Source organism: Salvelinus alpinus, chromosome 23 (assembly GCF_045679555.1).
Source record: "Salvelinus alpinus chromosome 23, SLU_Salpinus.1, whole genome shotgun sequence".
Lineage (NCBI taxonomy): Eukaryota > Metazoa > Chordata > Actinopteri > Salmoniformes > Salmonidae > Salvelinus > Salvelinus alpinus.
In genome coordinates this window covers 1742995-1756709 of record NC_092108.1, presented here as the reverse complement: position 1 = coordinate 1756709, position 13715 = coordinate 1742995, and the positions used below count along the sequence as shown (strand labels likewise).

The 13715-nt window shown below is 45.5% G+C and overlaps 1 protein-coding gene across 2 annotated transcripts in view; it reads left to right on the top strand.

Annotated features, from left to right (window-relative positions):
• Nucleotides 1-13715, top strand: part of LOC139550048 (collagen alpha-2(VI) chain-like) — a 127598-nt gene that overhangs the window by 106623 nt on the left and 7260 nt on the right. The window contains exons 17-27 of one of the 2 annotated variants that reach the window (XM_071360630.1): nucleotides 318-380; nucleotides 759-809; nucleotides 1007-1168; nucleotides 1269-1304; nucleotides 3167-3212; nucleotides 4095-4247; nucleotides 4361-4455; nucleotides 5020-5201; nucleotides 5324-5502; nucleotides 7335-7373; nucleotides 7754-9200. In XM_071360630.1, the coding sequence (XP_071216731.1) occupies nucleotides 318-380; nucleotides 759-809; nucleotides 1007-1168; nucleotides 1269-1304; nucleotides 3167-3212; nucleotides 4095-4247; nucleotides 4361-4455; nucleotides 5020-5201; nucleotides 5324-5502; nucleotides 7335-7373; nucleotides 7754-8049 (1302 nt within the window). In that variant the 3' untranslated portion in view covers nucleotides 8050-9200. Of the gene's footprint in view, nucleotides 1-317; nucleotides 381-758; nucleotides 810-1006; nucleotides 1169-1268; nucleotides 1305-3166; nucleotides 3213-4094; nucleotides 4248-4360; nucleotides 4456-5019; nucleotides 5202-5323; nucleotides 5503-7334; nucleotides 7374-7753; nucleotides 9201-13715 lie in introns of those variants that run through there. The other variant, XM_071360629.1, reaches the window with a different exon arrangement.

Below are 13715 nucleotides of genomic sequence, written 5' to 3'. Positions count from 1 at the left end.
TGGTTAGCTGAACTACTCACGTTAGCTTGTGAGCTGGCTAACTTCTGGCTAGCTTCTGTTGTAGATTTCGGATACGAGGTGAATAATACCTTTGAGGAGAAAAAAAACACATCCGCACCACATTTGGTGAGGTAGGTTGCAGGAGAGTGTTTTGAAGTTGAGTTTTTAAGAAGAAAAAATATATAAAAAGAAATGCGAAGAAAAATATATAAAAAATATATACACGGGACAGGACGAGGACAAAGGACATCTGACTGCTACGCCATCTTGGATTCAACCTGATAATATTGCTATGGCAACCACATTCTGTGTAACAGGGTACCCGTGGCGACCCTGGTGATGCTGGACCTAGAGGAGACCCCGGCCTTCCAGGACTAAAGGTGTGTGACTATCATCATTGGGTATTTGAGTGTTTGTCTGGTTAATCTGAACTGCACAGATGAGCGTGATGCAAGACGTTGCACTCTCAACATGTGTGTACGTTGTACGTGTGTACGGGTTCACTGTGTTGCAACATGATAGTTGTGGGACCAAAACAGCAGAGAAGTTTAGCTTCACACTTCACGATCTTGTAGTGTTTATGTAACCCTGGTATTGCTGTTGACTTCATGCATGGCTGACTACTGTTAATGTGACTGTTTTACTGTGTTGTAATTGATTATTTAATCTCTGTGCTGCTTGCTTGCTTGATTGATTGATATGTGTGCTGATTGATTGATTGATATGTGTGCTGATTGATTATCTCTGTGCTGCTGTAGGGTGACATTGGAAGAGCTGGTTTCAGTTACCCAGGACCAAGAGGACCAACGGTAAACACACACACACACACACACACACACACACACACACACACACACACACACACACACACACACACACACACACACACACACACACACACACACACACACACACACACACACACACACACACACACACACACACATTAGCAGAGTAACACCTTCCCTGACACACTGTCTGACCTCTGACCTGTGTGTGTTTGCAGGGAGATCGCGGGGAGAAGGGTGGCCCAGGGCCCAGGGGAGGCAGAGGAGACTGTGGCCCCAAGGGAGGACCAGGGGGAAAGGGAACCTCTGGAGAGGGGGGAGAACCAGGGCCTCAGGGAGAACCTGGATTCAGAGGACCAAGAGGAGTGGGTGGACGAGATGTACGTAGCCACACACACATACAGTACCTGCACACCGTGTGTAAGTGTGTTTTAGTTTGTGTTGTAATCTGTGTATGAAAGTATCTCTTTCTCTCTACAGGGAGATCCAGGTCCTGAGGGAGACCCCGGCCTCACAGTAAGAACCTCTATCCCTCCTTGATCATCCCTCTATCCCTCCTTGATCATCCCTCTATCCCTCTTTGATCATCCCTCTATCCCTCTTTGATCATCCCTCTTTGATCATCCCTCTATCCCTCTTTGATCATCCCTCTAACTCTCTTTGATCATCCCGCTTTGGTCATCCCTCCATACTACTTTGATCATCCCTCTATGATCATCCCTCCATACCTCTTTGATCATCCCTCTTTGATCATCCCTCTAACCGTCTTTGATCATCCCTCTAACCCTCTTTGATCATCCCTCCATCCCTCTTTGATCATCCCTCTATCCCACTTTGATCATCCCTCTATCCCTCTTTGATCATCCCTCTATCCCTCTTTGATCATCCCTCTATCCCTCTTTGATCATCCCTCTAACTCTCGTTGATCATCCCGCTTTGATCATCCCTCTAACCCTCTTTGATCATCCCTCTCACCCTCTTTGATCATCCCTCTAACCCTCTTTGATCATCCCTCTCACCCTCTTTGATCATCCCTCTATCCCTCTTTGATCATCCCTCCATCCCTCTTTGATCATCCCTCTAACCCTCTTTGATCATCCCTCTCACCCTCTTTGATCATCCCTCTATCCCTCTTTGATCATCCCTCCATCCCTCTTTGATCATCCCTCCATCCCTCTTTGATCATCCCTCTATCCCTCTTTGATCATCCCTCCATCCCTCTTTGATCATCCCTCTATCCCTCTTTGATCATCCCTCTAACCCTCTTTGATCATCCCTCTCACCCTCTTTGATCATCCCCTCCATCCCTCTTTGATCATCCCTCCATCCCTCTTTGATCATCCCTCTATCCCTCTTTGATCATCCCTCTAACCCTCTTTGATCATCCCTCTCACCCTCTTTGATCATCCCCTCCATCCCTCTTTGATCATCCCTCCATCCCTCTTTGATCATCCCTCTATCCCTCTTTGATCATCCCTCTAACCCTCTTTGATCATCCCTCTCACCCTCTTTGATTATCCCCTCCATCCCTCTTTGATCATCCCTCTATCCCTCTTTGATCATCCCTCCATCCCTCTTTGATCATCCCTCTATCCCTCTTTGATCATCCCTCCATCCCTCTTTGATCATCCCTCTATCCCTCTTTGATCATCCCTCTTTGATCATCCCTCTATCCCTCTCCGATCATCCCTCCATCCCTCTTTGATCATCCCTCTATCCCTCTTTGATCATCCCTCTATCCCTCTTTGATCACCCCTCCATCCCTCTTTGATCATCCCTCTTTGATCATCCCTCTATCCCTCTGCGATCATCCCTCCATCCCTCTTTGATCATCCCTCTATCCCTCTTTGATCATCCCTCTAACCGTCTTTGATCATCCCTCTATCCCTCTTTGATCATCCCTCTTTGATCATCCCTCTATCCCTCTTCGATCATCCCTCCATCCCTCTTTGATCATCCCTCTATCCCTCTTTGATCATCCCTCTTTGATCATCCCTCTATCCCTCTTTGATCATCCCTCCATCCGTCTTTGATCATCCCTCCATCCCTCTTTGATCATCCCTCCATCCCTCTTTGATCATCCCTCCATCCCTCTTTGATCATCCCTCTATCCCTCTTTGATCATCCCTCTATCCCTCTTTGATCATCCCTCCATCCCTCTTTGATCATCCCTCTATCCCTCTTTGATCATCCCTCTATCCCTCTTTGATCATCCCTCTTTGATCATCCCTCCATCCCTCTTTGATCATCCCTCTTTGATCATCCCTCTTTGATCATCCCTCCATCCCTCTTTGATTCCTTTATCTCTCCATCACTCCATCCTGGAGTCAAGAGGTCAGAGAAAGGTCATGTGATGTCATGTGATGTTTTCATTGTAGGAATGTGATGTCATGAACTACATCAGAGAGACCTGCGGCTGCTGTGGTGAGTAATCAAATCAAATCAAATTATATTTGTCACATGCGCCGAATACAACAGGTGTAGCTTAGCACCTTACTATGAAATGGTTACTTACAAGCCCTTAACCAACAATGCAGTTCAAGACAGACAGACAGACAGACAGACAGACAGACAGACAGACAGACAGACAGACAGACAGACAGACAGACAGACAGACAGACACACTCACAGACAGACAGACAGACAGACAGACAGACAGACAGACAGACAGACAGACAGACAGACAGACAGACAGACAGACTCACAGACAGACAGACAGACAGACAGACAGACAGACAGACAGACAGACAGACAGACAGACAGACAGACAGACACACACACTCACAGACAGACAGACACACATTTTTTTTTATTTCACCTTTATTTAACCAGGTAGGCTAGTTGAGAACAAGTTCTCATTTGCAACTGCGACCTGGCCAAGATAAAGCATAGCAGTGTGAACAGACAACACAGAGTTACACATGGAGTAAACAATAAACAAGTCAATAACATGGTAGAAAAAAAGAGAATCTATATACAATGTGTGCAAAAGGCATGAGGTAGGCAATAAATCGAATAATTACAATTTAGCAGATTAACACTGGAGTGATAAATCATCAGATGAACATGTGCAAGAAGAGATACTGGTGTGCAAAAGAGCAGAAAAGTAAATAAATAAAAGCAGTATGGGGGGTGGGGTAGGTAAATTGGGTGGGTAGTTTACAGATGGACTATGTACAGCTGCAGCGATCGGATGCAGACAGACAGACACACATGCAGACAGACAGACACACACACAGACGCACACACACACACAGACAAACACACCGTTAACTCATGTAACCCTGTACTGTGTTGTCCGTGCAGACTGTGAGAAGCGGTGCGGGGCGCTGGACATCGTGTTTGTGATTGACAGCTCAGAGTCCGTTGGTCTCGCCAACTTTACTCTGGAGAAGAACTTTGTCATCAACACCATCAACAGACTGGGGTCTATGGCCAAGGACCCCAACTCAGAGACAGGTACACACACAACACATTACAGAGTCTAATGCCCAGGTAACTAAAGATTATGTTGAATACTGAGTTCTTGCTAATTCATCCATACTAATAACCCCCCCCCCCCCCCCTCCCAGGTACCAGAGTGGGCGTGGTCCAGTACAGTCACAGTGGAACCTTCCAGGCCATCCGTCTCAATGACTCCAAGATCGACTCCCTGTCTGCTTTCAAGGTAATATAATAGTAACAATAACAATAATAATAACAGCAATAATAACACTATAATAATTAAAAAATAATAATAATAACAATAATAATAATCATAACAATAATAGTAACAATAACAATAATAATACCAATAATAATAACAACAATAACAACAATAATAATAATAATAATAAACATAATAATAATAATAACAAAACATAATAATACATTTTTTATAATAATAACAAGAATAATAAATAATAATTACAACAATAACATTAATAATATGTGACTCCCTGTCTGCCTTCAAGGTATGTGGAGTGACACACACATGTCTAACATTACCTGACACCTGAAGCCTTGCATTAGCTCCCCAGGGTAATGCCTAGGCTTTAGCTCAGCGGGCTAACAGTCTTCTGTTGTGCAGATCACCGGAGTTTGACCTTGGGACCCAGTCTGTGACATAAACACACACACCCTCCCACCCTCTGCCTGACTGAAGACTCGCATTAGCTCCCCAGGCTAATTACTAGGCTGTAGCTCAGAGGGCTAACACCCTCCCACCCTCTGTCTGACTGTCTGTCTGTAGGATGCTGTAAAGCGTCTGGAATGGATAGCCGGGGGGACGTGGACCCCGTCAGCGCTGAAATACGCCTACGACCACCTGATCAAGGACAGCCGCCGAGCTAAAGCCAACGTCACCGTGGTGGTCATCACAGACGGACGGTTCGACCCCAGGGACGACGACTCACTGCTCACATACCTCTGCAGGTAGCTGACCGGGAGAGGGGTTGTCTGGGATATGTTTTATCAGCTGTTCTTACTGACGATTTGTGTGTGTGTGCGTGCATGCGTGCGTGCGTGTGTGTGTGTGTGTGTGTGTGCGTGAGCAGCGACCCCAGTGTGGATGTGAGCGCTATAGGTATAGGGGACATGTTTGACCAGATAGAGGAGAATGAGAGCCTGAAGAGTATAGCCTGTCAGAGAGACGGTAGGGTGCTGGGGATGAGACGCTTCGCCGACCTGGTGGCAGAGGAGTTCATCGACAAGATAGAGACCGTGCTCTGCCCAGGTACACACACACACACACACACACACACACACACACACACACACACACACACACACACACACACACACACACACACACACACACACACACACACACACACACACACACACACGTATGTACACACACACACACACACACACACACACACACACACACACACACACACACACACACACACACACACACACACACACACACACACACACACAGTCTTTTATAACTAACCTTGTGGGGACACAAAATTCAGTCCGATTCAAAATCCTATTTTCCCTAACCCTGAACACTAAGCTCCTAACCCTAAAACTAACCGTAACTCTTAACCCTAACTCTAACTTTAACCCCAAAACCTAACCCTAACCCTAACCATAGCTCCTAACACCAAAATGTCTGTTAGTTTACTATTCTAGTGGGGACCAACATGTCCCCAGTTGGACAAAATGTCTGTTAGTTTACTATTCTAATGTGGACATCTTTAGTTTAGTTAAACATGTCCACACCTATAGTACCAGTCAAAAGTTTGGACACACCTACTCATTCAAGGGTTTTTCTTTATTTTTACTATTTTCTACATTGTGAATAATAGTGAAGACATCAAAACTATGAAATAACACATATGGAATCATGTAGTAACTAAAAAAGTGTTTAAAAAATCTAAATATATTTGAGATTTGAGATTCTTCAAAGTAGCCATCCTTTGCCTTGGTGACAGCTTTGCACACTCTTGACATTCTCTCAACTAGCTTCACCTGGAATGCTTTTTCAACAGTCTTAAAAGAGTTCCCACATATGCTGAGCACTTGTTGGCTGCTTTTCCTTCACTCTGCGGTCCAACTCATCTCAATTGGGTTGAGGTCAGGTGATTGTGGAGGCCATGTCATCTGATGCAGCACTCCATCACACTGTCCTTCCTGGTCAAATAGCCCTTACACAGCCTGGAGGTGTGTTGGGTCATTGTCCTGTTGAAAAACAAATGATTGTCCCACTAAGCGCAAACTAAATGTGACGACGTATCGCTGCAGAATGCTGTGGTAGCCATGCTGGTTAAGTGTGCCTTGAATTCTAAATAAATCATTGACAGTGTTACCAGCAAAGCACCCCCACACCATCACACCTCCTCCTCCATGCTTCACGGTGGGAACCACACATGCGGAGATCATCCGTTCACCTACTCTGTGTCTCACAAAGACACGCCGGTTGGAACCAAATATCAGACCAAAGGACAGATTTCCACCGGTCTAATGTCCATTCCTCGTGTTTCTTGACCCAATCAAGTCTCTTCTTATTGGTGTCCTTTAGTAGTGGTTTCTTTGCAGCAATTCAACCATGAAGGCCTGATTCACACAGTATCTTCTGAACAGTTGATGTTGAGATGTGTCTGTTACTTGAACTCTGTGAAGCATTTATTTGGGCTGCAATTTCTGAGGCTGGTAACTCTAATGAACTTATCCTCTGCATCAGAGGTAACTCTGGGTCTTCCTTTCCTGTGGTGGTCCTCATGAGAGCCAGTTTCATCATAGCGCTTGATGGTTTTTGCGACTGCACTTGAACTGTGGCTACTTTGAAGAATCTCAAATATAAAATATATTTTGATTTGTTTATCACTTTTTTGGTTACTACATGATTCCATATGTGTTATTTCATAGTTTTGATGTCTTCACTATTATTCTACAATGTAAAACATTTTTTTTAAATAAAGAAAAATCTCTCTCAATAACCTCTCTCCTTGTCTTTTACATGTAGATGTATAATATCAATAACCTCTCTCCTTGTCTTTTACATGTAGATGTATAATATCAATAACCTCTCTCTTTGTCTCTTTATCATTCTTTCAGATCCTGTCATCGTGTGTCCTGACCTCCCCTGTAAAACTGGTAAGACAATTCTGAGGATTTTCATTCTGATTTTTAATTGTCACATGCCCTAAGGGCTGTGATTAAAGTTGGTTTTGAACCCTGAACCTGCTGGTTGAGTGCAGTCCAGTCCAGTACTTAACTCATTCTCCATACTGTCTCGCTTGGTTTGACATCAGAAAACTTTTAAAGGTTTACATGAGCATGGCAGTCCATCACCTTGAGGCTCTACAATGTCCACATAGTAAGGAAGATAGTTCAACCAGAGATTTGAAGAACTAACGAGTTAGAAAGAGTAGAACTGATAAGCTACATGCTTGGTGGGTGTACCGGAGGCCATATTTGGGATGTTGATGCGTCGTGTCGCGTTCTTCCGCCCACCATTCTCCCGCTCGTTGCAGGAGGGGGCGTGCCCGTGCCCGACAGCGTGGCCCCTCCCCCCTGGGAGGAGCTTGCGGAGCAAGGCAGCCCCTCAATGGTCCCTTCGTCAGTCGGGGGCGTAGCCAGCCTGCTGGGCAGCCTACGGGAGCAGCAGTATGGGGTTGGCGTGGCGACCATGGCCTACACGGCTCAGCGGGCTAAGCTAGCTCAGCCAGGCACTGACAGGCAGCAGTGGACCCAGCTGTTCATCGACTCCTTCAGGCTGGTCTACGGAGACATCATGGGAGACCCAGCCAAAGCACTGGGGCTGTGCTAACGGGCTAAAAGTGATAGCTAGCAAACTAACAACACTAGCTGATGAACTAATGTTACTGACTAATGCACTAACGATGCTAGCTAATGAGATAACAGTGCTAACTAATGGATTAGAGGTGCTAGCTCTGTGCTTATATTGTCAGCTTAATGCTAATATTGTTAGCTATATGCTCAGTATAAGCTCTGTGCTAATGTTTTATGCTAATATTGTTAGCTATATGCTCAGTGTAAGCTCTGTGCTAATGTTTTATGCTAATATTGTTAGCTCTATGCGATCAGTTATAGGTTTTAGCCTAGTAGCCTAATATCGCTTGGAATATTTTAAACATATTAGATTTAAGCACTTTTTGTTAGTGTGCCTATAGCTCTGGGAGGATACTAACATCGTTAGTTATATGGACAGAGTAGATAAGCTTCAGGCAGGTGGTACGTTTTGCTGCTAACATATCTCTAAGCTTGTTGTTAAGGTGAGTGATTAGCTACTGCTCTGGATCTGGGGGTTTTAAAGCCTGGTTAGTTGGACATTTTAAGACAGTTCAATATTATGTATATGGCTGTGATGTTGAACCCATTTACCACTGTGAACCACTCAAATCCCTCAAACCACTTGCTGGATCACTGTATGATTCCTCAAAGACACCGTTTTGCAGTTTTGCACATCGCCATAGTTACAGCAGCCATTTTATTTTTCTGTGAACGTTAGTGTTTGGGTTGGTTATTCGCATTACATGTTAGGCCTATGAGATTATTGGGTACGTGATGGGTAGAGAATTTATTGAATGGACATGATCTGTTGGATAAACCTACATTTAAGTGAATTAAAAACATTTAATAAAACAAACAAACAAACAAATAAATAATTGCTTTTTAAAAATAACAATTACTCTATCCATCTGGTATTGTTTGGTGTGCATGTGAAGGGGGGTGGTGTTAGACTGGGAAAACAGAGAACGTTTTAAAACAGAAGTTTACTGTATTATTTTAGCTCTGAGACTGCAACATGCTTCAGCTAAATATAAGTATCATTGGATGAACTATATCCCATAGAGAGAATATCTTAAAGATGTGATCATGTATTTTTAGTAGAGAGGATATGTTTTCCTTACCTGTCATGTTTGCCTATGTGAAATAAATCATTAGTGCGAAGGGAAACAATGAGTCATGTTGTTGTATCTCTGAGTCCTACTACAACGGTCCTTCAGGTCAGCTATGTTACAGGTCCCGAACAGTCAGTAAAATAGTAAGTGACTGAAACATCACACACAGTATTTTTTTCCTGATCAAGACGGTAAAAATATGAAATGTTTTCTTCTTCTTTCATGTTAAACTACCAGGAAGTCTGACAAGACAGACTGAGTGGGCGGGGAGCTAGTAGACTGAGTGGGAGGGGAGCTAGTAGACTGAGTGGGAGGGGAGCTAGTAGACTGAGTGGGAGGGGAGCTAGTAGACTGAGTGGGAGGGGAGCTAGTAGACTGAGTGGGAGGGGATCTAGTAGACTGAGTGGGAGGGGAGCTAGTAGACTGAGTGGGAGGGGAGCTAGTAGACTGAGTGGGTGGGGATCTAGTAGACTGCGTGGGAGGGGAGCTAGTAAACTGAGTGGGAGGGGAGCTAGTAGACTGAGTGGGAGGGGATCTAGTAGTCTGAGTGGGAGGGGAGCTAGTAGACTGAGTGGGTGGGGAGCTAGTAGACTGAGTGGGAGGGGAGCTAGTAGACTGAGTGGGAGGGGAGCTAGTAGACTGAGTGGGAGGGGAGCTAGTAGACTGAGTGGGAGGGGAGCTAGTAGACTGAGTGGGAGGGGAGCTAGTAGACTGAGGGGGAGGGGAGCTAGTAGACTGAGTGGGAGGGGAGCTAGTAGACTGAGGGGGAGGGGAGCTAGTAGACTGAGTGGGAGGGGAGCTAGTAGACTGAGTGGGAGGGGAGCTAGTAGACTGAGTGGGAGGGGAGCTAGTAGACTGAGGGGGAGGGGAGCTAGTAGGCTGAGTGGGAGGGGAGCTAGTAGACTGAGTGGGAGGGGAGCTAGTAGACTGAGTGGGAGGGGAGCTAGTAGACTGAGGGGGAGGGGAGCTAGTAGACTGAGTGGGAGGGGAGCTAGTAGACTGAGGGGGAGGGGAGCTAGTAGGCTGAGTGGGAGGGGAGCTAGTAGACTGAGTGGGAGGGGAGCTAGTAGACTGAGTGGGAGGGGAGCTAGTAGACTGAGTGGGTGGGGATCTAGTAGACTGCGTGGGAGGGGAGCTAGTAAACTGAGTGGGAGGGGAGCTAGTAGACTGAGTGGGAGGGGATCTAGTAGTCTGAGTGGGAGGGGAGCTAGTAGACTGAGTGGGTGGGGAGCTAGTAGACTGAGTGGGAGGGGAGCTAGTAGACTGAGTGGGAGGGGAGCTAGTAGACTGAGTGGGAGGGGAGCTAGTAGACTGAGTGGGAGGGGAGCTAGTAGTCTGAGTGGGAGGGGAGCTAGTAGACTGAGTGGGAGGGGAGCTAGTAGACTGAGTGGGAGGGGAGCTAGTAGACTGAGTGGGAGGGGAGCTAGTAGACTGAGTGGGAGGGGAGCTAGTAGACTGAGTGGGAGGGGAGCTAGTAGACTGAGGGGGAGGGGAGCTAGTAGACTGAGTGGGAGGGGAGCTAGTAGACTGAGTGGGAGGGGAGCTAGTAGACTAAGTGGGAGGGGAGCTAGTAGACTGAGTGGGAGGGGAGCTAGTAGACTGAGTGGGAGGGGAGCTAGTAGACTGAGTGGGAGGAGAGCTAGTAGACTGAGTGGGAGGGGAGCTAGTAGACTGAGTGGGTGGGGATCTAGTAGACTGTGTGGGAGGGGAGCTAGTAGACTGAGTGGGAGGGGAGCTAGTAGACTGAGTGGGAGGGGAGCTAGTAGACTGAGGGGGAGGGGAGCTAGTAGACTGAGTGGGAGGGGAGCTAGTAGACTGAGTGGGAGGGGAGCTAGTAGACTGAGTGGGAGGGGAGCTAGTAGACTGAGTGGGAGGGGAGCTAGTAGGCTGAGTGGGAGGGGAGCTAGTAGACTGAGTGGGAGGGGAGCTAGTAGACTGAGTGGGAGGGGAGCTAGTAGACTGAGGGGGAGGGGAGCTAGTAGACTGAGTGGGAGGGGAGCTAGTAGACTGAGTGGGAGGGGAGCTAGTAGACTGAGTGGGAGGGGAGCTAGTAGACTGAGTGGGAGGGGAGCTAGTAGACAGTGGGAGGGGAGCTAGTAGACTGAGTGGGAGGGGAGCTAGTAGACTGAGTGGGAGGGGAGCTAGTAGACTGAGTGGGAGGGGAGCTAGTAGACTGAGTGAGAGGGGAGTTAGTAGACTGAGTTGGCAGGGAGCTAGTTTACTGATTTGGAGGGGAGCTAGTAGACTGAGTGGGAGGGGAGCTGGTAGACTGAGTGGGAGGGGAGGTAGTAGACTGAGTGGGAGGGGAGCTAGTAGATTGAGTGGGAGGGGAGCTAGTAGACTGAGTGGGAGGGGAGCTAGTAGACTGAGTGAGAGGGGAGTTAGTAGACTGAGTTGGCAGGGAGCTAGTTTACTGATTTGGAGGGGAGTGAGTAGACTGAGTGGGAGGGGAGCTGGTAGACTGAGTGGGAGGGGAGGTAGTAGACTGAGTCTGAGGGGAGCTAGTAGACTGAGTGGGAGGGGAGCTAGTAGACTGAGTGGGTGGGGATCTTACCTTGACGGACAGTTCTTTGAAAACGCCTGTGTCAAGCAACATGGACTGAGTGAGTGTTGCAGTCAGATTATCTCAAGCAAATGTGCTGATACACAAAGCAACTCAAACAACATTGGCATTGCATGCAACATCCAATCCTGTCATACATCATCACATCATGGTTTCGCAAATGATTGGTTTATCCAACTGTTTGCTTCCAGTAACAGCATCCATATAGACAACATGTTGGCTATATCATTTAGCTAGCTAGCCCAAATGGAATTGTCAGCACTGTTTATCAAGCTAGCTAGCTAGTTCATCTTGGACATAATGTGTTGTGATGTTACAAGTTGAGGTCAGGGTAAACTGCATATATACTGTATATCAGACAGTGTTCATACAGTATATCATGACAACCAATGATGTCAAGAAGTTTTTATGAATCTCCCGTTTGACATGTCTCTTGATGTAATGACAATGAAGTTTTGGGCAACCCTTCCCCCGCTTTGGTTCCATGCTGGCTGAAGACCTAGCTAACTAGTAGTTACAGATAAAAGACACAGATAAAAGTGGAAACCTATAAATATATTTGCCTTAGATGAATAGGGGAAACGTCTAATTATATTTGCTGACACGCTGCAGTTCAATTTTGACACTAGCTACCTAGTTGTGTGTGCAAACCACGACCCTCTGCGAACATGCCCTCTATTTAAATTAGTTAAGAGATTAAGACATTACCATTGGTGTATTAAAATGTGCCTTTTTGTGATGTCACAAAAGGCCCTTAATAATTCTGCCTCCATCCCGCCTCCTGAATCCAAGTGTTTGACATGAGGGAGGGGACCAGTCATTTTAAGATTCAACTTCATCAATGTAGAAGCAACAGTCATTTTTCATACTTTGATTTGGTTTCATCCAAATATAATTTTGACTGTTCGGGACCTTTAAGTTTTAGTAAAGTGATTTTCATAACCTGCAGAGAGCATGCAGTTAAAGGATGGGTAGATCTTTGTTTAGTTACATACAGTTAAAGGATGGGTAGATCTTTGTTCAGTTACATACAGTTAAAGGATGGGTAGATCTCTGTTCAGTTACATACAGTTAAAGGATGGGCAGATCTCTGTTCAGTTACATACAGTTAAAGGATGGGTAGATCTTTGTTCAGTTACATACAGTTAAAGGATGGGTAGATCTCTGTTCAGTTACATACAGTTAAAGGATGGGTAGATCTCTGTTCAGTTACATACAGTTAAAGGATGGGTAGATCTCTGTTCAGTTACATACAGTTAAAGGATGGGTAGATCTTTGTTCAGTTACATACAGTTAAAGGATGGGTAGATCTTTGTTCAGTTACATACAGTTAAAGGATGGGCAGATCTCTGTTCAGTTACATACAGTTAAAGGATGGGTAGATCTTTGTTCAGTTACATACAGTTAAAGGATGGGTAGATCTTTGTTTAGTTACATACAGTTAAAGGATGGGTAGATCTTTGTTCAGTTACATACAGTTAAAGGATGGGTAGATCTCTGTTCAGTTACATACAGTTAAAGGATGGGTAGATCTCTGTTCAGTTACATACAGTTAAAGGATGGGTAGATCTTTGTTCAGTTACATACAGTTAAAGGATGGGTAGATCTTTGTTCAGTTACATACAGTTAAAGGATGGGTAGATCTCTGTTCAGTTACATACAGTTAAAGGATGGGTAGATCTTTGTTCAGTTACATACAGTTAAAGGATGGGTAGATCTTTGTTCAGTTACATACAGTTAAAGGATGGGTAGATCTTTGTTCAGTTACATACAGTTAAAGGATGGGTAGATCTCTGTTCAGTTACATACAGTTAAAGGATGGGCAGATCTCTGTTCAGTTACATACAGTTAAAGGATGGGCAGATCTCTGTTCAGTTACATACAGTTAAAGGATGGGTAGATCTTTGTTCAGTTACATACAGTTAAAGGATGGGTAGATCTCTGTTCAGTTACATACAGTTAAAGGATGGGTAGATCTCTGTTCAGTTACATACAGTTAAAGGATGG